The following is a 27,038-nucleotide window of genomic DNA, read 5'->3' as shown; positions in this document are numbered from 1 at the left end:
CACTGAATTCATTAAGCAAAACCTATAACTCATAATATTTATCTAAATAATTCCTGTAAGATTAGACTGAGCCATGAAAACATTTTTTCTCAGAGTAGATCACGTTTTACAGCTGCTAACAGCTTCTTGGTCAGCTGTGGTGTTTTTTGTAGGCTGTTTATAAAACAACCTCGTATGCAATTCAAGGAGGAATCAAAGCAGATTTCTGTCTTTCCTAAATGTCAAAAACTCTTTAATGATCAATCCAAAGTAGAAGCAAAGTCTACATTAAAGCTCTGAAAGGCTTGAGGAAAAGTTCTTTAAGTTTGTGAGGATGAACTTGGAGAAGTAAATTCTTTTTGATGAGTTAACCGTGGCGGAACAGGTTTAGGGAATATATGACAAAGCTTGGTTTGATTGTTGTTTTATTAGACAACTTATCAGAGCTGATTTATAAATTCCATCATGTGCATGAGACCTGAAGAAGCTGAAATGACCCCTGGGAGGATTTTAAGCTCTAAGTTTAGCCGACTTGACCCACCAACAGCAGAGAAGGCCGAAGTGACAAAAACCTGCTGACGTGGGCGCAAACTGTCTGCACGTCCTCACTATTGGTCCGTTTCTGTTCACATTCAGATGTTGCCAGGGAAAGAGACCCCCCAACTAAACCCCCCCCCACACACACACACACACACAGAACACTCTCCCTCCTCTGGTATTCTGCTAATTCCCACAGGAGCGAATAGAGTCCAGTCGACTCTGTTCCGGACAGCAGATGTGTCACCGCAGAGGAAGCGAGGATGGAGCTGTGACAAAGTTAGCAGATGTTACCATGTTTCCTTTATTTGTTTATGTTTTAACTGTTAGGATCATCATTACACTGGTTTAAAATGTTTGACTCATATCAGCTGTTAAAATGAAAAGCATACACACAACATATTACACCGTCTTTATTTACTGAACACAAACTAAAGTTTGCTTTTATCTTCATTTAAACCCAGTTCCACTGACTGCAGACAAAACCGAACTACATCAAACAGCCTGTTAGGTTGATGTGCAACACCCTGATTCTTTGTTTCTGCAGCCTTTCTCTCCAACATGATAAAAGAGAACAAGGTCAAATAAAATAAAAGAAATAGGCGTAAACCATGTTCGTGTTTACTCTGCTGAAACAACCCCTGGATACTGGGTGGTGCTCTGTGACGAGTTACCCTGCACATCAAGCTGTTTTAAGGTCAAATAAACCTTTTCATTTTAAGTGCTTTCAGTTTAGTTGGGAATTGTTTGGTTGCTTAAACTCAGCATTACCTACAAATTATATTGGATCAGTGTTCATTTTTAATGTGTTTCCTCATACTTCCACACTGAAATGTCTGGGTGTGGGTGTGATGCTTGATTAAGCAGGTTTTTGGCTCTGATTTAGAAACCTTCCACTTGATATAATTATGAGATTTATGAGAGGTTGGATGGATGGATGGATGGATGAATGGATGGATGGATGGAATAAAATATTAAATGAAAATCATATAAGTTACTGAAGATCAGAATCAAATAATTTAAACAGAAATGTAAAATCTGCTGGAAATGGGCCCAAATAGTCGCTGACTAAAGGATAGCATCTATTTTTCCTGCTATGACTAAAACAGCACATCAGATAAGATCCGAGTGTCGCTGGGGGACATCTACAGAATGCATCCAGAGTGTTTGGAGGCTGTCATGGGTGGGAGAGGGTGGGGGCAGGGTGGTGAAGGTGTAAGAGTTCATAACTCAAGCACATGGTGGGCCAATCAGCAGGGCCTGCGGGGCAGAAAGCCGGTAGGTCACACTTGGAAGCTGACATACACATTGACAGAGGACGGACAGAGAGGCAGACTGAGAACTTTGAACTGGATCGCTGGATTTCACCAGAACTGGCGCCCAGCTGACAGGTAATGTGTCCTGCTGTGGTTAAAGCCTGCTGTCAGTCTGCCTGAGCTTCACTGTCAGCTCACTCAGCTCAGAAGGAGGCTGTTTCATGGAGCTAAGAAGCTGCTTGACTTTGCTTTGGATCTTTAATCTTTAACATTTTGCATGTCCTGATGACTTTTATTACTTTCTACTTTACTATTTGACTTCTGGTAAAAAATCACACTACCATTGACTCCTAAATGTTTCCAGAGTTTTCTACCCAAACATGATCAAACTGCAGTTCCTCAGATACCCGCTTGTGTGTCCTCCATAAGCCTCCGTCTCAGGACTCCAGGACGAGAGCTGTCATTATAAAAGAGGAGTGTCTCTGTGTTGATCTCCCAGCATTCGCTGTCAACATGGCGAGCGCTGAGGAAGAGAGACTCTGACAGCTGGACGAAGCAGTGGAAGGCATGCAGCCGCCTCCCTGCGTGTCAAAGCTCTGCAGGCTATTTATACTCACCACCAGTGTCTGTTCATTCACGCCCTGCCACGGCAAATACCACCACATTAAAGTGCCTGCCAACTGCAAATCTGTTTCCACTATGCTTAAATTGATGGGAGTATGACGGGAATTCTGCCTTACCTTAGAGTAAAAGGGTAAAACCTGTTTGATGCTCACTGAGCCACAGGCAAGGGTTCAAACTGAAGAAAAGCAGTTTTTATTAACAGGTTCAAACCAGTGAATCAATAAGACTTCATTTGTACTGGTTCCATATAAAACTAAATAAAGTGCTTTACAAAAAAAGTAATAAAAACAAATAAAGACAAACAACCATCCTCTCCCTCCACCAACTCTAATTTACTGAACGGATTATAATTTAAACAACAGTGGGGGTCATGGGAGTTAAAAACTGAGGAAACACTGACGCATTTGGGAAAGAAGAAAAGATCCCAGGAGTGAAAAACTCTAAAAATATTTTAAGATCAATAAAACTTTCTAGAGGATATCATGAGATTAATTTTGGGAAAGAAATTAATAAATCAAACATACAGTTAGCAAAAAAATAAATAAAGTAAAAGTAAAAAAAAATAAAGACTGAATCAATATCTGAAATTTCTACATTAAATTAAGAATAAAATAAAATATTGAAGTTCCATTAAAATAAGACTTCTCTGGTGTTTGATGTTGATGCTGCAAAAACAATGATTTCATTTCTATATTTTAACATATGACAGTTTTTTATTTTATTATATTTTTTTAATCTAACAAATTCACAAAGATTAGCAAACAGAATCAACTTAATCAAATATTTCAAAGTAATTTAAAAACATTTAATTTAACAAAGGTTTAAAAACCAGCTAAAAGACCAGAACTTATAAAACTGTGATTTGTTCCATTTTTAATCATCGCAGTGACAAAAATCATTTCACCAAACCAGGAGGTTCAGCTGAAAACTGAACTGGAGTCTATTTACCGTCTAGCCAGGGGTCGACCTGATTGGAGATGACTTTTACTCGGTTATCTAACAAACTAAATTCACGTTTTTATCCATGCTTATGTTTGTACTGATTGTAACATTGGACGGTCTTCAAACTGAATTCGGTCCATCGTAGTTGTTGGCATAATGATGACGGTGAGAGGTCCACTCATGTAGATTTATTCATGTTAACTATGCGAACACGCTTGGTGTTTGTCCATGTTGTTGTTGAGATGAACGATTTTTCATACCCTAGGGGTTCATCTTGTCAGGGCCTGAAACTGGGAGGGGTGGTGTTGAGCTGGGCTACAGGGTTACTAGTGGGAAAGGGCCATAAGTAACCGATGCAGGCCACTGGATCCAGTGGATCCAGTTCCAGTCTTAGCGTCTCTTCACTGGCTCCACATCTGGCTCCAGCTTCTCAGCTGTTCTCAACCAGACAGATGTCCCTTATTGATGCCATTTTCCTGGCTGCCTTAGTGCAACACAACAACTTTTATTTTCTTACTTCCTGGTTGGATTTAGTCATTAACAGCATGTAGTTTGGGTCATTGCTGGTACTAAAACACATTCTTTTTACAACACGATTGTTTCTTTTACTTTGAATCATAGTGTCCACTACAGTGGACACATCTGTAAAGTCTGTTTTTAAATGTATGTATGGGTGTGGATCGTACTTTAGCAACTTCATATATAAGTTGATATAAGAAAAGTTAACATACCTTAAAACTAAACTGAGTATAAGATGGCAAAGACTCTTATACGTTGTCCAAGAAAAGAGGCCAAAACATTGGCTCAAGTTAAAATTAGCTCAACTCACATGTTGTTTTTGGTCTCTTGCTCGGCAACCACCAAGAAAGCAGCTATGACTTTTATCACCCAGTGAGCTTTAATTTACACACGGCACAGCAGAAGCTAACAGAGACAGACCCTAACAACTGAAGTAAAGTGGTTTACAAACCCTAAACAACAGACTCATTTCATTCATTCATTCCTTCAGCCACTTTTCTTGACATGTTTTTGTAAAATCTTTGTTTTGCTCTCCCTTTTTTCATGACTTGATAAGAAACCCTGAATTAACCTTGATTAATTTCATGAAATGAACAGCTGGACAATCTAAAACATCCTCAACATCAGACAAGACATGTTCCCATGTTCCCATGTGGATAAAAGCATTAGGCCTGCATTTATACACCCATAAAATAAAGCCAGATCATACTCAGTTCAAATCATGATCAAACTAATCAGGAATTAAACTCCTGATCTCCTCTCCAACTTCTCACCAGGTAGATGCTTTCTGACGGTGACAAAGAGATGGCCATACCGCGCATGTTTAACTCCAACACACCGTTCATCATCGTCACCGGTGGGTCTGAACTCTCATTTCTGGGCAAAGACAACAGCAGCCAAGGCTGTGAGGAGGAGACGGACCCCCTGGTCAAAGCCATTGCCCCCCATCTGAGCCATGTGATGCAGCATGGCACCGCCAAACAAGTGGTCACGGAGGGGTTCGCGGAGAATCCCTGTGTGTCCATAGTCGCTCAGGCTGAGAGTAAGAGTGGTTCAGGATGCACAAATGCCCACTGTGCTTTAAAAACATTTACAGTTCACTTTGGTTTTGTTGTGTCCTGCTGGGAAATGACTTAAAATACAGATTTAAAAGGTAATGCAAGATCAGTTACTTCTAAAAAGTAGGAAATTATGGGAAAGAGATTATTCACTAGGGGAGAAATAGATAAAAGTTGTGTTTTTCTGTGTAACTCTGACAACCACTTAGATTATGGCAGCATTTTCACTCATGAAGCACCTAATTTCTTGTTGACTGTACCTTTCCGTTTATAGCTAATGGTCATTAAATAGATTAATGTGGAGGGATTTTTTTCACTACAAAAATCCATTTCCCTTTTCAGGAGAAGATTTCCAGGAGTTCAGCCCTACCAGCATTCGCTGCCGCTACTTACGATCCCAGCTCCTCCAAAAGCACAGGTATGCACATCCACTGGCCTTCTCCCATCTGCAAAAGCTTCCCAGAACTTAATCTGTTTGGATGTGGTAAAGTATTCTCACCAGCCACTCCATTAGATACTAGGTTCAACTGATTGTTAACACAAATCTGATCAGCCAATCACATGGCAGCAACTCAACACATGTAGTCATGTAGACGTGGTGAAGACGACTTGCTGAAGTTCGAACTGAGCATCAGAATGAGGAAGAAAGAAGATTTAAGTGACTTTGAACGTGGTTGTTGGTCTGAGTATTTACTGGGATTTTCACACACAACCATCTCTAGGGTTTCCAGAGAATGTTCTGAAGAAGAGAAAATATCCAGTGAGCAAAATGCTTTGTTGAGGTCAGAGGAGAATGAGCAGACTGGCTGGAGATGATAGAAAGACAACAGGAAGTCAAATAAGCAATGGTTCCTACCAAGGTCTACAGAACAGCGTCTCTGAACACACAACACATCCAACTTTGAAGCAGATGGGCTACGGCAGCAGAAGACACACCGGGTGTCTCCTGTCAGCTAAGAACAGGAAACTGAGGCTACAATTCACACACACTCACCAATACTGGACAATAGAAGATGGAGAAACGTTGCTGGTCTGATGAGTCTCCATTTCAGCTCCACATTCAAATGCTAGGCTCAGAATTTAGTGGAAACATGAAAACATGGATCCGTCGTGCTTTGGATTTACGCTTCAGGCTGCTGGTGGTGTCATGGTGGGGGAATATTTTCTTGGCCCACTTTGGGCCCCTTAGTACCAACGTGGCCTGGTTTAACCAGCACAGCCTACCTGAGTATTGTTACTGACCATGTCCATCCCTTTATGACCACAGTGGAGCATCTTCTGATGCTACTTCCAGCAGGATAATGCACCATGTCACAAAGCTCAGATTATCTCCAGCTGCTTCCTTGAACATGAGAATCAGTTCACTGGACTCCAACGGCCTCCACAGCCACCAGATCTCAGTCCAGTAGAGCAGCTTTGGGATGTGGTGGAACGGGAGATTCTCATCATGGATGAGAAAACCTGCAGCAACTGTGTGATGCTGTCATGTTGATAAGGAGAAAACCTCTGAGAAATGTTTCCTACACTTTGTAAAATCTATAACACCAAGAAATAAGGCAGTTCTAGAGGGAAAAAAGGTCCATCCTGGTACTAACAAGATGTACTTAATAAATTAGCTGGTGAATGTCATGCTGCAGAGATCAGGGGGAGATTTAAAGAAATTTCACTTTGTGTGGGATTTACATAAGTTTGACTGTAGTGACTCCTAGTGGCTGAAAACACATAGAATCCAGTGTAAAAAGGTTCTGACCCACTGATGAAAGGCTGCACCACTTTGCTGAGTAAATACTCAAAATGAATAGACAAACTTTTAAATAAATCTCTTTTTTCAAGGTTAGACCCTGTAATAAGGTGGGCTGAAGTTGATTTCCAATTATAAAAGACCCTGCTTAATGAATTCATGAAAATAAAAAATACAAAAGAAAAACTTTCAAAACCCAACTGAAGTTTAAGTTTGTGTTTATTGATTCAGCATAAAAATGACCAAAAAAGCTTCATAAACTAAATGTTTTCTCAGAGCAAAGTGTCAGAGGAGCCTAAAGAGAAAAGAGAGCTGCAGAATTCTAATTAACAAAAAAAAGATGGAAGAATTAAAAACAGCGCTCAGTAATTTAATCTGACTGGTATAAATCATGCATCAGTGAATCTTTTTGAGCACTCTTTCTCTCCTTTGCAGGTTTTTTAATGAGGACGCCACCCTCATGACTGACACAGAAGATGAAGAAATGGATGAAGCCAAACTTTTGTATCACCACTTTCAGAAAAAACATCGAAGGAAAACCAGAAACAGACAGAAGAGGCAGGAAGAAGGAGAGGAGCCTCCTGTTATCCAGGGTCTCTGGGTGCAAGAGATTGATTGGCTAAAGACGACATCATCTGCTGAGGTCATACCACCTCCTTCACAGTTTACCGACTCACTTCCTTGTTGCCATGGTGACCTGCTGCACTCTTGCATGTATGAAGTTTGCAGCTGCCCCGTTGACTGCGTCAAGGGGTCAGAGGAAGTGTCGCTGTGCAGATCGACAGATACAGAAGACACATCCAGCAGCGACGACCGAGGAGGCTCAGACTCTGACTGTGAATCAATTAAAACTCATGAAAGTGAGTCAGACTCATCTTGCTGTGGTGATGCTGAGACACAAGATCAGTTTGGAGTCGAAGCACAAACATCTGGTTGTACATTTGAGCTGATGCAGGTGTCGGGATATAACTCTTCCTCTCATGTAGAGTGGGATTCTGCCTCCACAGAGTCCATGCAAAGCCTGCTGGAAATTTCTGACTCTAATTATACTGAGAGCTTTGCGAACACATCTCAGAGTGAATTTGGCTTTGATGACACCAGTGACTCAGCACTCGATGAGCTGAAAGGCAAAGTGACGCAGATATCAAAACACTTTGTCTCCACGTTCCTCAGAGATTCGATAAAACACATTCTGGAAGACTGGAAGACCACAAAACCTGCCAACGAAGGACTCATATTTCATCATGTAAGAAATTTACATCTCATTTTTTTTTTCAATGCTTACACTACAAACCCCTTTTAAGGAGATACAAAAACTGCTTCCACTGACTGAAAACCTTTATCACTTTATATATGAATATATATATATATATATATATATATTTATAAAGATATTTAGCATCAGAATTAGAATTTTTGTGAAAACTGCTTTGACTTTTCTCCCTACAGGACTGAATGGGCTAAACTTTCAGAATTGGTGTAAAATGGAAATCGTAGTTTTAGGGAAACTGAAAGTTTTTTTTTCTTTAATCCAGCCATAGCACCAACAATCTTTTAACTTTCACTAAAATATCAGAAAATGTCTCCTTTCTTTCCTCAGACTTGATGCTGGAAGTTTCCAAACAACAGGAAATCAACTGCCTAATGATATCCAAAACAACAGCTAAAAACCAGCTTATTCCCTCTTTAACTCACTTGTATATTCACATTTTTTTACACCAGAAACTGAAATGTACCACTGACATGTGCAGAAAAGCATCATGGTCCTCACAGCTGCCAAACCAAGTCATCAGGAGTTACGGCTTTCCTCTAAATAGCAGTTTGAGACTAAGATTCAGGGGATTATCAGCCTAAATCATAGAGAGTGACGCTGTTAACATCACCATGGCAACAGTGACTGCCAATCAGAGCTCACAGCTCATAGACATTTAACAATCAGTACAGACATCAGCAGCAGCTCGTTTTCTTCAAAAAATTCTTCTTTAATATTCTCAAGTGTTTCAGATCAAGAATGTTTGTTTTTTCTTTTATTGGCAGTAACAGATCATTTTACATAGTTAACTTTACTCGAGCAGCTACTGGCTGAAGCAGTGAGGTGGGAGATAATAAACCTCTTATCTTTAATATCAAACAATATTACATTTAAACTGTGCTCAACAATCCTTCCTGATAGCCATAATGAATATTGGAAATTTAAATCTATCATCTTATTTTACTCTAGATGAGTTCATAACAACTCCCACAGTCAAGCAAGAGAGTTCTGGAAGGTCCAAGATGCTGGCAGCTGTTTCTTTGTCCAGGTGTTCAGTCCCAGCAGCTAGCAGGTGCAGCCGCTTGCTCACTAAAACCAACCCTGGGTTTAGCATCTATCTGCTAAGACATAACATGTAGCTTTAATTTTTTTTCAGGGTTTTATCAAATATTTTACATAGTGCATTACAATATATGTAATGCTTAGAAATTGGAATTACTAAGCACTGTTCTCTAATTATCACAAACAGCTGTCAAGACGTTGTGCATGTGGATGGAAACCCAGCATTATCCTTTACTTTCTCATTCTCAAACTCTTCTCAGTTTTCCTTCAGTTGCCTCTCATTTTATGTCTTTTGTGTCTTTAAGTTACTGCAGCCCAACAGTTGTCAGTACAGGGAGGGAGAGGAGTACTGTGTTCTTCATCACATCCAGAACGGCTCGTACGGTGATGTGTTCTGTGTTCGGGACAAAACCACCAGATTCAAATGTGCTGCTAAGAGGGTAAACCAGAGATTCACTCAGACATCTTCCACCTGAGCCTTCTGCTGCTTCTCAGCCATTTAATGTTGATTTTATTCAGACTTTTGAATTATTTTGATTCCAGATTCCCCTGAGCCACTTCAGCAGTGAGGAGGTGGGTACGTGGAGTGCTCTGAACTCCCCTCGTGTGGTGGAGCTGTTCGGGGCTGTTCGGGATGGGCTGAACATTGTGCTCTTCATGGACCTGAAGCCAGGTAAATTAAGTGAAATGTAAACTGTGTGAAAACACTGAGTGATTAAAACAGACTCTCCAAACCTCTCCAGCTTGCTTGGCCCAGCTTCTAAAGGAAATGACCTGCCTCCCTGAGGATCTGGCTTTGCACTACCTCCATCAGTCCCTGGAGGCGCTGGAACACTTGCACCACAGAAAGGTGCTACACTTGGATGTCAAAGGTGTGTCCATGTTTACAGACATGATCTGTGATCAAGTTTAGTTTGAGCTTCAAACTCTGGATTTCACATGTTGTTTCAAGGAGGATTTTTGTTATTTGGTATTGGTGTTATTTTATTTATTTTTAGTGACTTTAGATGGGAAATACTCTCATCTCTCCTCAGATGGATAGCTCGTGTATGTGAGTCTGTCCGGTGACAGCAACAGAAATGATCAGATAATAAAATCGTAGCCATGCATTAGTTATGTGTGGGAAGTAATAATAAAACTGGCCACAAAAGCATTAACATCTTTATATTAATGGGAATATGAAATATTAATAAAACTCATGAGCAGAAATATTTGAAAGAAATACTAATGATAAAATGATTTTGAATGAATTTGTAAATTAAATAAAAATAGGATGAAAATACATCTTTATTAAATTAAAATTGAAATAATTAGACCAGTAATTAATTAAATTGAAAAAACAGTGCTCAAGAAACTGCATTAAACCAGTAAAATATTATAACACACCATAATCTCTAGTACTAGCATCATCATCAAGACTAATCTAGCATGCGTCTTGCATCCTGCTCGTGCTGTAAGATGTCTCCAGCCAGTAAGAGACAGTCTTATCTGGACTCTTGTTCGGTCCCTTTCTCTCTTTTTTTCCTTTTCTTCCTCCAATAATGGCTTCTTGTGGTTCTTTGCTGAATCTGCCATGGTTCGCATTCAAAATGGCAGGTGTGTTTATATCCACTTGCTAGCATGTGAGTCGGTGTGTAAAGCAAAACTCTGCTGCAAGGTAGTACAGCGCAGTTTCTCATCCCCAGGACTTGATGATTGTCAACGGGCCATCTAACAAGTCAGGAATGCAAAGTTTTAAGGTTGGAAAGTTTTGTACGTCTTGAAAGATGCAAGGTGTCTGGACAGGACTCAGTTTTAACACGCCAACCTGACAATCAGGTGTGTAGCAGCCTCTCGCAGGACCTCTCAACCCTTTCCATCCTCCACATTTGGACCTTTTTGCTTTCTAAATAATGTCAAAGCACAACTATTTCATATTTTGGTGAGAGCTTGTTTTAGAAATGAAAGTAACTACACCCCATACTTTTTGTGTAACTCCACCCACTGCCAAATTTTGAGAAATGCCTGAAACTGCAAGGGTTGGGGTGGGAGGTGTGGGGTGATCAGGGGAGAGTGGGCGGGTCGGGATGCCAGGCAGAAATGATTGACAGACAGCAGCTCAGCTCTCTGGCAAGATACAAAGTGAGATTCACAAAGCAGCTACGCCACAGAGCGTCTTTGAGGTGAAAGACTTTCCCCCCCTGAATCTCCTCAGCTACACATGAACCAGGTGGTCCTGAAGCGAATCAGTCTGAGCCGTTGGGGCTGTTACGCTGGCCTGTCAGCAGCTCCAGCAGATCTGGAAAGCTGTGGAGACCCGCGGCAGGTTGAGGCAGCAGCAGGAAGTGCTACTGGAAGTTACCGCTGCTACGATTTGAGCTGCTATCTGTCGCCAGATGAGAATCACAAGCACAAATCCGTCCCTTTACAGGATTATTTCTTCAGAAACTCTGTGAAAGAATAGAAGTCTGAAACTAGCAAATCTATATCATATAAGTCCACGTGTGTTGGTGGGCGTGGTTTTCTACGCCTGTAAGGCAAAGACCCGCCTATTTGCATCTGGAGGGAGGGGCTGTGAGGCTTTTAAAATTTTCTTGTGAAGTAGAGAAGCATTAGTACGGCTCTACATCATGAAAAACAAAACCTAGTTTTATCCTGTAGGAGCTAAAAAAATTCCATGTTACAGAAATTTAAAAAGTATTAATTTTATCAACAGTATATGTTTTCATCACAATTACCTGGTACTATGTTGTCTTATCTTTGGGGTGCAGTATCCCTTTAAAGTACAGGAATGATCATGTGACTTCATTTCACCAAACCAAGTATGAGTACTCAAAACTTTTTGAACCCTTTGCACACAGTGGGTCGGGTCTTTGCAACCATAGACTCAAACGTTTGACATTAACTTTTTCTTTTTGCTCTGATGCTGCTTGTTCTTAACTCTCATCATAAAAGATTATTTTATTACTTGGCTTTTAAATTTTGTCATTTTTTTCCCTTTAGTTATATATTCTTTGTTTTTTAAAGCTAGCACTAATTTTAAAATGAGCAAGTTTGTAAAAATATGGTTGTAAATAATTTTGTATTGACTGATTCTTTAATTAGCAAACATTAATGAAGGAATGAAGGTTGTGTTGTGATACATGCTTGAGTTAAATTTACACACAGGGTCCCATCTATTCTATTCTATTCTACAGTCATTTAGCAGACACTTTTATCCAAAGCGACTTACATTTGAGAGTAAGAACAACACAAGCAAGAATTCAAACAAGATGGGACGTCATCATTAAGTGGTGATCAGACTGCTGTGAGTCCAGCTGGACCCAGGTACCATCATGTAGTGCTAGAGGCAGTGCATATAATCTGTGCAGTGATTGTACATTTATTATCAGCGGTAAAGCCTCAAGCTCAGGGTCAGCTAGCATATGTGGTGATGGCATCTAATCCTAAACTGACACCTCACTCCTAAACCCTAGGTAATCCTTGCTGATGGGATTGAGCAGAACGGGGCTTTCTGAAGTTGGGCCCCTCCATTTTGTTCCCAGCTTAAATCTTAAACTTCACTCAACAAACATCCATCAAATGACCACTCTTATCCCATAAGATCTTTATGTAGAGGTGATAAGAAAAGATTTGTGTGCTTTGAGATGGACGTTCATCTATGAAAATAGAGGCTGCATACCGCCCCCTCCCTTGTGCCCGTCAAACTGACAGCCTCTGACAGCTTCCTGTTTCTCAGTCAACTGTTTCATAATGAGCACCAAATGCAAACAAGCTGTCTCACTAAATCCTGTGTGTTGATTTTATTCCAGTTGACAATGTGCTGCTGTCTGCAGACTGCAGAGACACATTCCTCTGTGACTTTGGTCTCTCAGAGACGTTGGATGACAGCGGAAGGAGCACTAAAGCATTCAGAGGTGAGTTTAAAGGTCTGCAGGAAAATATGGTAAAATTATCTATTTTTATAGCAGTTTAGAGCATTAGTTTAATATCAATAAAATACAGATCAAATATTTTTAAAGATTCTCCATCAGCCCATTTTGAGCGTTTCTAAAAGTATTTAAGTTCAGCATGCAGTGCATTTGTGTTTAAACTCATACCATCTAAAAAGGGTTATGCATTAAATTGCACATCCACAAGGTTAACCCTTTAAAGGATGTGCATCATATTTGATACATCCAGTTTTATGAGACCTATTTCATCACTGTATGGGAAAAACTTTGTGCCAAACCCTGTAGTTTACAAGCTGATACCTGTCTTCTGCCCCCTGGTGGACATTTATTTTTACTGCAATAATTCTATGAGATATATGAGATTGCAGACACACATGAGCCTAATCTGAGCCACATTTTACTCTCTTGAGGCTTCAAGGTTCAGGGTTCAAGGAATCTTTTATTATTCCATGAGGGTCATTTGTTGTACAAGTGACTCTAACGTCATGGGTTGGGCCCTAAAAATTATATGAAATTGGTGTTTTTGATTGTAGGAGCTGGGTTTCCTGGCACAGAGACCCACATGGCCCCAGAGGTAGCACGAGGGGATCAGCTTTGTGCCAAAGCAGATGTGTGGAGCAGCTGCTGCATGTTACTGCACATGCTCAATGGATGCCAGCCATGGATACGTTATTATTCCCATCCACTGTGTCTCCAGGTCAGAATGTCTCTTTTTTGCTGTCAAAATAAAGATCTAGACTGGGGTATTCTCATGTTTCTGTTTGGCAGATTGTCAACGAGCCTCCACCTCTGTGGGAGGTGCCGTCCAAGTGTAACAACTTTACAGCCAAAGTGTTTAGAGCCGGACTCCAGAAGGACCCAGATAGACGAGCAACAGCAAAGGAGCTCAGGAGGAAAACCACCAAAGCTCTCAGAGCAGGTCAGTCACACATACGTAATCATACTATTTATCCAAAAAGAATAACGATAAACTCTACTTATCAATGATTACATATGAAACCACACTCCTAACAAACATCTGACCAATATTGAGATGAACTCTCTATAAACAGGTGATGCAGTTCAAAACTTTTGCATTGCTTTCAGCATCATTTGTGTGTTTCCTCCACAGTTGGAGGTCTGAGTCCTTCCTCCACTGAGACCGCCTGTGAGAAGCTGCTTCAAGGCCGAAGTCAGCACAAAGATCGCCTCCGTTTTTCAGTCCCCGAAACTCCTGCCGCCCTAAATAAATCATCAGCTGCTGCCTCGGCTCCAGGCGTGCTCTGGGTGAGCCCCTGGAGAATGATGGCAGTGGACGAGGACAGCAATGACTGGACGGGTGGAGACTCAGACCGAGAATCTGAAGCAGAGACAGATTCTTTAAACGGGGAATGGGACTCCCATCCAAAGTCACTGCGGGATGATTACGAAGCAGAGTGGGAGACCGGGTCTGAGTCAGAAGTTGATATATACATGGGAGAGGAAGAATACATTCAGGAGAAGGTGCTGAAAGCTGAACAAGACTATGAGGGAGATTGGGAGGAGGGGGAGGATGAAGAGGAGGAGGACGAGGAGAGTGATTCCTCTGTGTCTACAGAGTATCTTCGTACTCTCAGAGGCCTTTTCCCATTGCTGCAGAAGGGACAAAGGACAAAGGACAGCTTGTGTGGATCAGAGACAGAGCTGGAATACCTTAGAGATGGTGAGTCAGAGTAAATCTTCGTCATGAGGAAGGCTCAGCAGGAGCATCATCAAGGCTTTACTCACATAATTATTTTATTTAATCTGCTGAGGCTGAATTATAGTCTGAACGGTCAAGTGTGTGTGTGTGTATATATGTATGTATGTATGTATGTGTATGTGTATGTATACATATGTGTGTGTGTATGTATACATATGTGTGTTACCATAAATCAGTGGTTCTCAAACTTTTTGAGAAACGACCCCCAAGTTAACCTACGGTGATGTTTGTGACGACTTAGTGATCAGTTGTGTGATGTATGATTCGGGGCATCTTGCAGCATCCTCTCAGTGTAAGTCTTCATAAATAAGAAGGATAAGGTGGCTGTTAGTGATTTACCGCTGTGATAAGGCACCTACATGCCAAAATTCAGCCTCTCTCACAGACAGAAAATCACATTCAGATTGTTAATATGGATTTGTTCTGACTTTGTCGTCTGTGTTAATGTGGTAAAAAAAATTAAGGGTCTAATGTCAAAGATTTATATATTCATTTATAATTTAATTTTAACAGCCCTGAAAAAAATTCCAAATTTTTTCAATAAATGTAGGCTATATTTTTTTAGTTATCCCGCTTTGAGAACCACTGCCATAAATATGGAAATAATTTAACTATTGCTCTTATTTATTCATAAATAAATACAATTAAGCATTAATGTCAGTTAAGGAACTTTTCTAAATAATTTCATGACATAAATAAAATATTACATTTTATATAAATGCCACAAATCATTAAGTATGAAGGTAATGGTGATACTGTTCTGCATTAACCAAGCAGATCGTGTTGCTTAATACAAACAAAAGTGAATGTGTTGTCTTTAGATGTCCCTGTAGGAACCAGAATCCAGACCCCCTCCCCAGAACCGCGAGATGACCCTCCGTCCTGTTTCAGCTGCTCTGACACATCACAGATAGATGTGTTAGACAAGGTTAGATTCAGGTGTGCATTTATGCTGCACATGCAAAAATCTGAGCCCCAAAAACCAAATATTTCTTTCCATGTTCAAGGACTCGGACCATTCGTCTGATGACCTGAGCTCTGGCGTCTTTTCTTCCTGTAACAGTCACTCTGAGGGACACTTGGAGTGGCTGGCTTCAGCTCATCGGCCATCCTCATGCTCCTTTGAGGGTAAGATGTCAGGAATCTGTCACTGGTTGGTCGATAATGGGATGTTTTAATTAAAAGAAACGTAAATCTCTGACATTTGAAGGTGTTGACATCTGGATTGAAAACGTTCAGGGGGAATGTTTGAGGATCCGAGAATGCCGACGGGTCAACGTGGGCCATGTTGCTGTAGGGATCAGTGATCAGGTATGGGAGGGATGACTCATGAGATTTGAAACTGAGTTCTGAGACTGGAATCAGTACTTTGTGTAGCATGATTTACATATTATCATTCTATAAAATTAGGAAACTATTCACATACTTGAAATCAGTTCAACTGTAAACATTGAAACAGGCCATTAGGATGAATCCAATCTTTTGGATCCAGCCTGCAGCCAAACAAAATCCACATTATCCCATCTTTCACTCAGGTCTCTGGGAAAGGCTTCACTCTGGAGATGCTGGACAGAAAACCTGTGTCCTTTGAACAGGAGATCAAACAGTCGGGCCTGTGGCTCCGCTGTGTTCCTGCTCCTGACAGATGTCAGCGCTGGAGGTGGAGGGTCAGAGATGGCAAGCTGGAACTCAGAGACTGAAACTTTTGCTGCTGTTTTCTGTTACTTGCACTAAATCTGTTTTTATTATCTGGTGGTGGGTGGGCTCTGCATTAGGTAAATATAACCTCAGATGAAAAGCAACATGTGTTGTGTCACAATTTATTCAACATTAACTAAGTCAAGCTGCAGAAACAGTGTATGAAAAACTAAGTCCACCCTCACAGCTTCTATAGGAGTTAAGAGGGTGAGCAGCAGCCAGGTGCTGCTGATCAAATGGACTCAACTGATCATCATCAGTGTGAGCTCCTCTATAAAAGCTGACGTTTTGACAGTTTGCAGCATACAGAGCACAATGCCAAGGACTAGGGTGTCCAAAATCAGTCCTCGAGGACCACTGTCCTGCACATTTTGGATGTTTCTTGCTGCAACACACCTGAATCCGATTAATTAATCAACATGTTTGGGCAGCACTTGACATCAAGCTGTTGAGGAATCAGGTGTGTTGGAGCAGGAAAACATCCAAAACCTGCAGGACTCCAGCCCTCAAGGACCTGGCTGGACACCCCTGGCCAAGGAGGAAAGACATCAGCAATGGTATTAAAGAAGCAATTTTTCCTGCTCATCAATCTGAGATGTCCAGGGATGCAGGGATGTCCATATCTCTGCAAGGGTTTTGGACATCCCTGCAAGATTAGACCAAAATCAGACCGTACAATGTTCACAAAAACTGCAAAACAATACCAAAAGCTGCATCTGACTGATAATTTGGGCTTGTCTTGCAGCTACAGGGCCTGGACACTTTGCAGTCACTGAGTGGACCACGAACTCCTCTGGATATCAAAGTATTCTAGAGTCAACTGTAAGGCCATCTGTTTGACAACTGAAATTACCCCAAACAACAGGACAATGATCCCAAACACAGCAGCAGGTCTATGACATAATCTCTGAAAAGGAGAAGAATAAAGATGTTGTAATGTTTTAAAGTCCAGATCTTAACCTGATTAAAAGTTGGGGTGGGACCTTCAGAGAGCTCTGCATTAACAAATGCAGCAAACCTCAATAAACTGAAACAACGTAAAGGAGAGTGGGCCAAAGGTTTTATTTACTTAATTTTAAAATATAATATGACTGATATAGCCTTCCTTCATGTTAGTGACACGGTGCATTATCCTCCTGGAAGAATCCATGAAGGGATGAAAAACTGGGATGAACGTGGTTATAAACAATCACTCAATGCTGTTGGATTCAGGTGGTGGTTGCTGGAAGCAAAACAATCCTAACAGTGTTGCACCTCCACGAGCAGCAGCACCAAGCCTGGACTATTGACACAAGGCAGGTCGACTGCCTGAATCCATGCTGTTGATCCTGACCTGCCATGTGCAGACTCAGCAGAAATGAAGATTTGTCGAATCAGGTCAGGATTTTCCAGCCATCACTTTGATAAATGCAGCCTCTGAATCCTGCTCTTTAGAATTCAAATAAAACCTAATTTGGCTTCTTGCTGTTGGCACAAAGTTGGGCACATTGTGCGTTCCGGGTTTCTTTCCATGTCTGATCAGTACCTTTGAAGAGAAGTTATTTGAGGGACAACAGCCTCTTTGTCAGGTGACCTCTGACCTCTCTCATCAGCAGAACTACTGCTCACTGGATGTCTTTTGTTTTAAACTCCAGATGATGATGGTGAAACCCAAAGAGATCTGCTGTTACAGAAACATGACATCCAGCCTCTCTGGAACTAACAATTATACTACATTATGCTCATTTCTATAGAGTGATCCATTTTTTAAAGGAACGATGTATTCAAATTGATTCATTAATGTGAAAAATAAGGCAATCAGGGAGGAAATACAAAGAGAATTTAATTTTTAAATGTAGGAATATTTAATCAATAGAAAAAAGCATAAAAATTATGTAGTTTATATATGTATTTGTCCTTCTATTTCTTATTATATTTGTCTTTTTGTTCATTCATGTATTTATATTCTTAATTAAATGTTTTTATTCATAAGTTGATCAGTCTCTGCATCTTTTAAATATAAGCAACTTTTTATTTTATCTATTTATTTCTATTATTTGTTGTTGTTTTGCCTATTTTTAATATACAATATGATAAAAATGTATTCTTCATGCAGATGGTGCAAAGGCCCCGTGGTTCACGTCCACGCTAACAGAGCTGTACAGGCAGCTCCTCCCTTAGCAAACAAAGTCATACTTAATGCACACGAGCCCAGAGCCACCTGCTGCTGCTGCTACACAGAATACCAGCCTCATTAGTGATTAATGATCCAAGGATCAGTGAAAGAAAATTACCATTTGCATCTCTTGTGTGTTTGCTCACACATTCTTTTTGTAACTTAAAAATAAACTAAATATCTTTGCATTATTGATAAATAAAAACATTAAAATGTGTGAGCATGGCCTTCACAGAAGGATGGCAGACATATTTAAAACTAAGAAGCACATCTTACATTGGAGGTTTACAGCTGCAACGCAGTGTCTCTTTAAGAGAAGAGAGTGAGATAAACTTTAGGAATACAAATGTCAGATTTGCAAGGACCAAATGAAAAGTTAATGTTTGCTTTTTGGGGCCATCTATGGTCTGAGGTCCTATAAGGAAGGGTGGATTAAACCAAACTGGGGCCCTTAAGTAGACAAGTTGCACTCCACAATACTCCCATATACTTGCTATTTGAAAGCAGGCTCAGGGACCCTAAGAATTATCAGAGTATCCTGTTAACATTTCTTATTTGAAACTGAAACAGCAATGACAGCATGAGACTAACTTATGATTACATAGAATTGCAAAATAAAAAAAAAAACACTCAAAACTCAAATAGGCCACAAATGGACTCAAATAAATGTAAAAATTGAAGCAAAATAATAATAAAATTAGTAAAACATACAATATGTCAAACATAAGCAGAAGCATCTGCCCAGCAACTGTTTAACCTCTTACGGTCCAAGTGCAGGGTTGCAGGGAGGCTGGAGTCTCTCCCAGCGGCTAGGTGAGGGGTAGGGTAGGGTGCCAACTAACCAGAAGCAGAAAGATCAAATTGTAAAGAGACAACAAAAACATAAGCAATCTTTGTTGTCATTTTATGTGTTGTTCAGTTTGGGAATGCTGCTGTTGTCTATCCATCCATTATTTATACCGCTTCGTCCAATGAAGGGTGGCAGGGAAGCTTTATATCACTTTGTTGATAATTAGTTTTAAATGGTGATCTCACAATGATTACTGGAGCCATTTTCTGGTTATTGTTTTATCTCCTGTTTTTGATTAGCTCAAATCCATGGAAATAGTTCATTTTGATAGTTTTTGTCTTTTAACCAAGCTCATAAACAAATATGCCATCACATCAGACGTTTTGTGTTTTTGTTCTTTTCCATCTATAATTCCCGTCTCATTAGTACATCGACCTTGATTCATTTTGTCTATCTGCATGGTTGTTGGGTCTTTTTTTTTTTTTAATCAGTTTTCAATCTTCTGTTATTGCTTTCTTACTTTTTAACCAAGGTGTGTGGTTTTAAGCAAATATTAACAGTTCCCTCTGGGGGCCTCCTAACCTCAGATCCTACAAACTCAGCCTGAAAGGGCTGTTTTTTTTTTTGTTCGTTTGTTTGTTTTTTAGTAACCTAAGCAGCTATTGTTGTATATAAAGCTTAGAGCTCATAAATAAGAAATCATCTGCACCAGAAGAGCCAGTGTTAAACTCTGGCCAGTCATCAACGTCATATCATCAACTTCCACGAGAACCTGTCTGAAACTTGAATAACTTGTGTACGGATCACTTCCTCGACATTTTGTGCACTATGCACACACACGGAACTGTTGGGGCGCTGATTGGACTCCTGGGTGACCGGGGCGGGTTATCAGTTACACCATATGCACTGTGATTGGTCGCAGCTTCATAGTGGGAAGTGCCCGAACGCCGGTGTCTCCCTGGTTGCGCAAGACGCCATTTTGGAGTGACAGTGAAAGATAACGGAAAGAACAAGAAGCTGTTTTTTCTAGAGGTAATAACCCACTGAAACGCGTTTATTTTTCTCATTTAGTCTTACATTGTGTGTGATGATTGTCGCTCTGCTCTAACTGCTCGATTTAAATGGGGTTTAACATGACGTCACGGTGTTCTCTCTTTACTGTGACGCGGCAGCTAACGGCGGCTAGCTCGCGACTAAGAGTTCCTGTAACCGAAGATCACAGATCTATCACTGCCGGTGTTACACCGTGCCGGGCTTCGGTTCCCTCGACGGTTGTTATCGTATGTCGGCGTCTTATGTCTTCATAAAGTGTCGCCGTGTCTTGCAAACAGCGCTTCTCTTAAGATCGTAAACGAATTGTGTAGTCCGCTAGCAGCTAGCTCCCGTAGGCTAGCAAGCTAACTAGCTAGCCGAAGCATCCGCCCTTACAGAAGCTAACAGTAACCAGTTTCGAGTGATGGTAACAGCTAAAACCGTCACCATTAGACTTTTTTTGAGCATTCAGTATTTTCGTTTGAATTTTGCCCTCAAAAACAGACTTTTTAATTTAGCTGAATTGACGGACTCTGTCTGAGGTCGAGGTGTGTGTTGGCAACGCTATCCCCGCCGCTAAGACAGTTTTCCAGCTGGAACAGGCCTCTCTTATCGGGTAATCAGTTAGCCCTACGGCTTATCCGGCTGAACGAAGTACCTGCTGCAGGATACAGTTTTCAGCTGGTCAGTAAAGAGTTTTGAATAATTGATGGGGACTTAATATTTGTATCGTTTTAAGGTAAATTCGATTTAACGTCGGGGTTGCTCTTTGGAAAAGCCATAAATGTTGTCTTTAACCAAAAATTTATGTTAAGATAATAAATTGCAAGTAAATTTGATCTGCGCATGTGTAATAATATCAGGGAGACGTGTATTGTAAAGTGGGGCATATTTATTCAAAATTCCTTTTTTCTTTTTTGTTCTTCTTGGCTCAAATGGAAACTTAAATGGTCCTCATTCTACGTGACTAACTCTCAGAAGTCTGAGATAGTCATATATGATATAAAGGTTCATGGACACATTTTTTTCCATTAGTTATTTTTTTTAAATCGTCGTTGCTATTGAAATAAACTTTTTGTGCACTGTAAGTTGGCAAAGATAAGGGAAAAGCTCAAAGGATAAGGATGTTTATGCACGTGAAAGGAAATCATGTCCCCAGGATTAGTTGCTGTGTTAATTGGGCCTTGATGTTGTCAGTGATTTGTGTGATCATTTATATCACCACCACAGAACTGTATACCATGAGTGAGATAAGTAAAACTAGTAGATCTCTCAGATAAGTCTGGATCTGAAGAAGAGAGAACATGAATGCAGTGAGGTTTTAGTGAGGCAAAAGTTTTTCACCCCTAATTTTCCCTCCTCAGTCTCTTCACAGGGACTGTTTCAGTACCCACCTGCTTTTGTTTTTGTCTTTCAAGTCATTTAGGACTGAAGTTGAACAAAGGATGGCTCTCAAAACTCCTCAGTAGAAAATCATTACTTTTGAATCTTTTTTTTCTCTTGATGCGGCTTCCTTTTCCTACAAAACCCTTCTCAGTCATTACATGACTATTACTTTCTTTTTGAATCCACTTAAGCAGTTACTTTGTTATAGTTCCCTCTTTTATAATGTTACGATTTGTATTTCGCAATATGTAACATGAGGAAATTTTATTTTTAATGAGTTATACTAATTAGTATTAGTTCAAATATCATACATGTGCACCTCCATACTTTCATTGATGTTTTTTTACCCTGTAAATGCAGCTGATTGCAGAAGGCATATGCAGCTGACGTGAAATAAAATATCCTGTTCAGTGGTAGTTTTGTTTCCTTGAAGATAATTTTAATTGTATTTCCTCCTTTCCTTTTGGTATGTGCTAGACTGAGGACATTACACTCAACAGTTTGCTTCATTTACAGCTTCGTCACCATGGGGAATGTATTCGCAAACTTATTCAAGGGCCTGTTTGGCAAAAAAGAGATGAGAATTCTCATGGTCGGGCTTGATGCTGCTGGAAAAACAACTATCCTATATAAACTGAAGCTTGGAGAGATAGTCACCACTATTCCCACCATTGGTATGAATGTTTTTATATCTTAATGAGATGAGCATTTCTGTTACTTTCCCTCTGATGTGTCAGGGTTTCTGTGTTTTTTTTTTTTTTTTTTTTATGATAGAATGATGTTTTTCTCAACCTTTTTATCCCTCTTTAATTTTTTTAATGCTTCCTAAACATTGCTTTGACAACATGACAAAAAACCAAACATAGTACAACTTAAGCTTCAGACCAGGAAATGTCATCATGGAAAATTAGGAAACATCCTGTTGTTTGTTTGTTTGAAGATCAATACCTACATTTGATGCATACTCGTGAAACGGTTACACTGAACTGGAACTTCAGTAAACTTGAATAAGGTTTAAGTTGAATTTATAATGATGCTAAGCTTCTTGCAGTGTTGTATTTTTAAATTTAAATTGTTCCGATTTTCTCCACATGTTCTTGCTATGAAAGTTTTTTTTTCAGATTTACTAATGTTTCTCCTCTTCTGTGCAGGTTTTAATGTTGAAACAGTAGAATACAAGAACATTAGCTTCACAGTGTGGGATGTGGGCGGTCAGGACAAAATCAGGCCGCTGTGGCGCCACTACTTCCAGAACACTCAAGGTGAGGGGTGACTTTATCTGAGCTGGCAGTGGCATCGGTATACATCACTGCCCATAGATGGTCTCATTAGTGCATAAAAGATGATCTTAAACCCAGTGAATGGCTTGTCAGTGACTCATATGCCATTGTTTAATTCTCCAAAGGCATGTTGTGTGACTCCTTCGCTGAAATATTATTCCTTTGTACTCATCTCTAGGTCTCTTTGCAACCTGTAGAAATGACTGTTTTAAATACACTATTGGTTTCAGTATTCATGTTTTTATGTTTTATTTTGGTGGTCTGGGATTTAACAGAAAGCAAAGGATAAAGAAACTTCTTGATTTAACATTAAAAAACCTCCAAGGTAAAACATTTCCTTAACATGCTGACACACACACACACACACATCAGGAAGTGGCCCAACCCTTTATTGACAAAAGCCTGAATATCCCAGTAGCACTTTTGGCTTAAGGCCCCATACACCAACCTAACAATCACTCACGAACGTCTGGGGCATCTGTGAAAGTCTGTCTCACTTCTCTTTTTTTTGTGGTGTAATGACCTGCTGGACCCAGTTGATTCAGCAGTTCACTGACAGATCCACCTGATTTCACCCACTTAGAGCAGTTTTTTGTGTTGGCCTCTTCCTCTGTTTTTCCACAACAAACAGACGGATTCTGCAACCAAGTTCTCACTAACCATGTCCTCAAATTCTCTTCAAACTGGATGTTTGGGTGGACATATGACAGCGGTGTCATACAAAGCTAACACTGCTTTGTTTACATTTTCATTCCTGTTTTTCAGTTTCTTTTGTTGAATGCTATAGACCATCTTACTCTTCTGTGACGGGCCGGCATAGATTACACACACTGGTTATCACTTAAACATTTTTGGTGTTATGTTTAAGTGTTTGTCTAGACACTCCCAGCAACAGGAAATCCAGCTGGTGACTCGTTGGTCACTGTTGGTTTCAGTGTCCATTTATCCCAAAATAACACTTTAAGCCTTGAAGTGCTGTCCGAATCTGAATGACACAAAGCAGAAAGACTGTCGCTGCTCGAGATTGGGCTTTTTAATGCCGTATTGCAGCTTGAACTTGACAACCTTACGTAAGAAATTCATCTGTTCTGAATTATTAAATACATGACTTCAGTGCGTATCAGCTTTTGTGTTCAGTTGGACTCGTAGTGGCCAAGTCAGGGAGAGTAATTAAATCTTTGTAGCTTCATTCTGCTGCACTGACCTGATGGCTGAGTTGTGTTGTTTTATTTAATAAATAAATATTGACATAATCATTTACAATCATTAGCAGAGTTATAAATAATAGCTGTGTTTGTTTTTAGGGCTTATTTTTGTGGTGGACAGCAACGACAGGGAGAGAGTGAACGAGGCGAGAGAGGAGCTGTCCAGAATGCTCGCTGAGGACGAACTGAGAGACGCTGTGCTGCTTGTTTTTGCAAATAAACAGGTGAGATCTCAGCTTTTTTCCCAGAGCATCTTCTCATGTAATTTGAGCTTTAAAACCAAGACAGGCGACCTTTTGTCTGAAAAACGAAACCGATAAAGCTCATTTGTTTTGCGTTATGTGTAAATGTGTCGTTTATTTGTCCTGCACTTCTCAGCAACATGGCAGTTTTTTATCCATCAACAGCAGATAAAGGGAAATATCTATGGAAGCAATATTTAAATTGGCTTTATGATGATGGAATAGGAAAATAATACAAATGTTAAAAAGCCATATTAAACCCAAAAAGGGTAACATGAGCGTAACAACCTGCATCAGTACTCACTGCATGTTCTCCTCTCAGGATCTCCCCAACGCTATGAATGCTGCAGAGATCACAGACAAGCTGGGCCTACACGCCCTCCGCCAGCGCAGCTGGTACATCCAGGCCACCTGCGCCACCAGCGGGGACGGCTTGTACGAGGGCCTGGACTGGCTCTCCAACCAGCTGAAGAACCAGAAATGATCCATTCCACCCGTTTTGATTTATTTTTTTGTTTGTTGTTTATTTTTTTCTGTTTCAACACAGCGGCAGCACCGGACCCAGGCCCCACCGCTCCCCCATCTGCCCGGCTCCCTGCCCCAGCTCTTTACTTTCGAGACCTTCCTTCATTCCCTCTTCCTGTTTTCTCCCCTCGTCAGTACTCTCGGGGCTCTAGCCTGTGCTGCTTGTGTGTGCGCGGGCGTGTATGTGTGTGCGCATGTGAGTGAGTACCTTGTGTGTTCAGCGAGTGTGTGTGGGTGTGAAGGCGTCTCTGTGTGTGTTGGCTGGGATTGGGAGTAACCCTGGCGTGCCTTTTACACACCTCCTGTGGAATCAGCAGTCTGGTTTTCAAGCCCCTTCTCCATCCACCAAACTCAGCCTCTGCCCCGCTCAGCCTACCCCCACTCTCAGTCTTGCACGGCCCCCTTCTCCCCACCCTTACTCCCCAGAGGAAGCATGGTTTTCATACGGCAAAGAAAGAGCAAGGGTGCAAGCTCTCCCTCCTCCCTTTAGTATATACGTTAACTAGAAAAGGTCGCCCAGTATAGACTGAATGCTAGATGTTCATTTTAACTGCTTAGATTTTGAGACCTCAAACCCACCAGTAAGAGATTCAGTAAATTGCATCTTAACCTGTATCAGGTCAAAGCAAATCAAAAAGCAGAAAAGAAAAAAAAATCCCATCCTCGGTCATTCTGCTGTCATTTGAAAATCATGCTGTTTGTTTTATTATTATTATATTGGAATATAGCAGATTATTCTTAGAAATGGTTCTGCAGTGAACACTACCTTCCTCCCCGACTCTGAGATCACGAAGCACAAGGCAAGCCAACAATCGTCAAAACGAAGAATTAAAATTAGAACCTGCGAGTGTGTGTATGCAGTTCTCGTCTCTTCCAGGTCTTTTGGTTGCTGGCCTTTAATTCCCGGGATTAAATTGGATATTTTTGAGATGACCTTCAGTGTACTGAATCATTCTGACAGTGTTCCTACTGTATGTCAAACATCAGCCGGTGTCCTGATACATTCTCGAGCTTCACATGAGACGTTACATGTGGGTTTATTTTTTGTTTCTGTAACTAGTTTTAGCATTTCTACTTGTACTTTGACTGCTGAACCAAATGCATCGAGCAGTGTGACAAATCCTGTACATGGAAGTAGTAAGAGCATCTTCGAGGGCCTGAACTGATTTCGACGAGTTTTATTTTCACTCACCAACGGTTGGCAGGTGTACATTAAAATCTGAAAAGCATCCAGCTGTGAGGTTTTTGTGGTTGGGATGAAGAATGGGCACCAAATATGAAGGCTCTTAAACTGTGAACTGTCCAGACGAGAAGAAAAGGAGGGAAAAGAAAAAAGGTTAGCATGTCTGGGTGTTTTACAGGCTACTTCTTGTCATTGTAGCGCTGCATACTTAGTGACCGAGAAGACCACCAAGTTCTGGGGGCGAGCTGGAAGGACTTGGTTGGAGACCTGTCGAGGGGAATGGGTGTGTAGTTACCTGGTCCTGAGTTTCAGCAGGCGTCCTCAGTGTTGAACCATGGGGGGGTTAAGCTGGCACTTCTGTCAAGAATGATTGTAAATCTGTAAGTTCCCCTGTAAACTGTTTCCGTGGGGATTTCCTGAACACATTAATAAACATGATTTGATCCAACAGCTGCTGGAGAGACTTGTTGAATTTTCCTTCCTCAGCCTGTTGAGCTCTGATATCATTTGCATTGTTTGCTTCTCTGCAGTCAGAAAGATTTTTAAAATTTTCTGAAGGGTGTTAGAAAACAAAGGTCTAAATTTAGACATCTGAAAGCCATTTCCTTATCTATTCATGTCCCAAACTAATAAAGTGTAACGGTAAAGGTGTTTCACATCGGCAATGAAATTTAGAATAATTAGACATTAATAGGATTACAAATACTTATGGTATTACATGCCCAATTCAAGTGGTAGAGATGGCTCAGACAGGTTTACTTCCATAAATTTTTAATAAAATTCATTATTGTCACTGAATAAAACTGCAGGCAGTTAAAGAGATAAATGACAAAAAAAATCATGATTATTGAGCAGAAGTAAAATCTAAACTCGTATAACTTGTTTTGTCCTGGTTCTGGCTCGATGACATTTTATGTTAA

The 27,038-nt window shown here is 40.5% G+C and overlaps 2 protein-coding genes across 4 annotated transcripts; both read left to right on the top strand.

Moving 5' to 3' along the window:
• The first annotated feature begins 1,825 nt into the window (after window positions 1-1,825).
• On the top strand, window positions 1,826-16,416 carry LOC121632225. Of its 2 annotated transcripts, none has more exons than XM_041973491.1 (15): window positions 1,826-1,907; window positions 4,634-4,899; window positions 5,258-5,333; window positions 7,092-7,902; window positions 9,276-9,410; window positions 9,514-9,643; window positions 9,714-9,842; window positions 12,786-12,866; window positions 13,436-13,599; window positions 13,671-13,821; window positions 14,014-14,583; window positions 15,444-15,550; window positions 15,630-15,750; window positions 15,833-15,933; window positions 16,158-16,416. In XM_041973491.1, the coding sequence occupies exons 2-15, from the start codon at window positions 4,638-4,640 to the stop codon at window positions 16,320-16,322; spliced, it is 3,003 nt and encodes a 1,000-aa protein (XP_041829425.1). In that variant the 5' UTR covers window positions 1,826-1,907; window positions 4,634-4,637; the 3' UTR covers window positions 16,323-16,416. The 2 variants fall into 2 exon arrangements, with proteins under 2 accessions (XP_041829425.1, XP_041829424.1); XM_041973490.1 differs by having other exon boundaries at window positions 12,762-12,866.
• A 3,762-nt stretch (window positions 16,417-20,178) lies between these two features.
• arf2b (ADP-ribosylation factor 2b) lies at window positions 20,179-26,566 on the top strand. 2 transcript variants are annotated; one of them, XM_041973503.1, is made up of 5 exons: window positions 20,179-20,297; window positions 22,200-22,357; window positions 22,835-22,945; window positions 24,268-24,392; window positions 24,733-26,566. In XM_041973503.1, exons 2-5 carry the CDS (start codon window positions 22,210-22,212, stop codon window positions 24,892-24,894), a joined length of 546 nt encoding a protein of 181 aa, XP_041829437.1. In that variant the 5' UTR covers window positions 20,179-20,297; window positions 22,200-22,209; the 3' UTR covers window positions 24,895-26,566. The 2 variants fall into 2 exon arrangements, with proteins under 2 accessions (XP_041829437.1, XP_041829438.1); XM_041973504.1 differs by lacking the exon at window positions 20,179-20,297 and adding an exon at window positions 20,462-20,545.
• The last annotated feature ends 472 nt before the right edge of the window (window positions 26,567-27,038 follow it).

The sequence above is a fragment of the Melanotaenia boesemani genome, chromosome 21, assembly GCF_017639745.1.
Source record: "Melanotaenia boesemani isolate fMelBoe1 chromosome 21, fMelBoe1.pri, whole genome shotgun sequence".
NCBI lineage: Eukaryota > Metazoa > Chordata > Actinopteri > Atheriniformes > Melanotaeniidae > Melanotaenia > Melanotaenia boesemani.
Note: the sequence above shows the minus strand (reverse complement) of the source record. Positions and strands in the feature narration are given on the sequence as shown.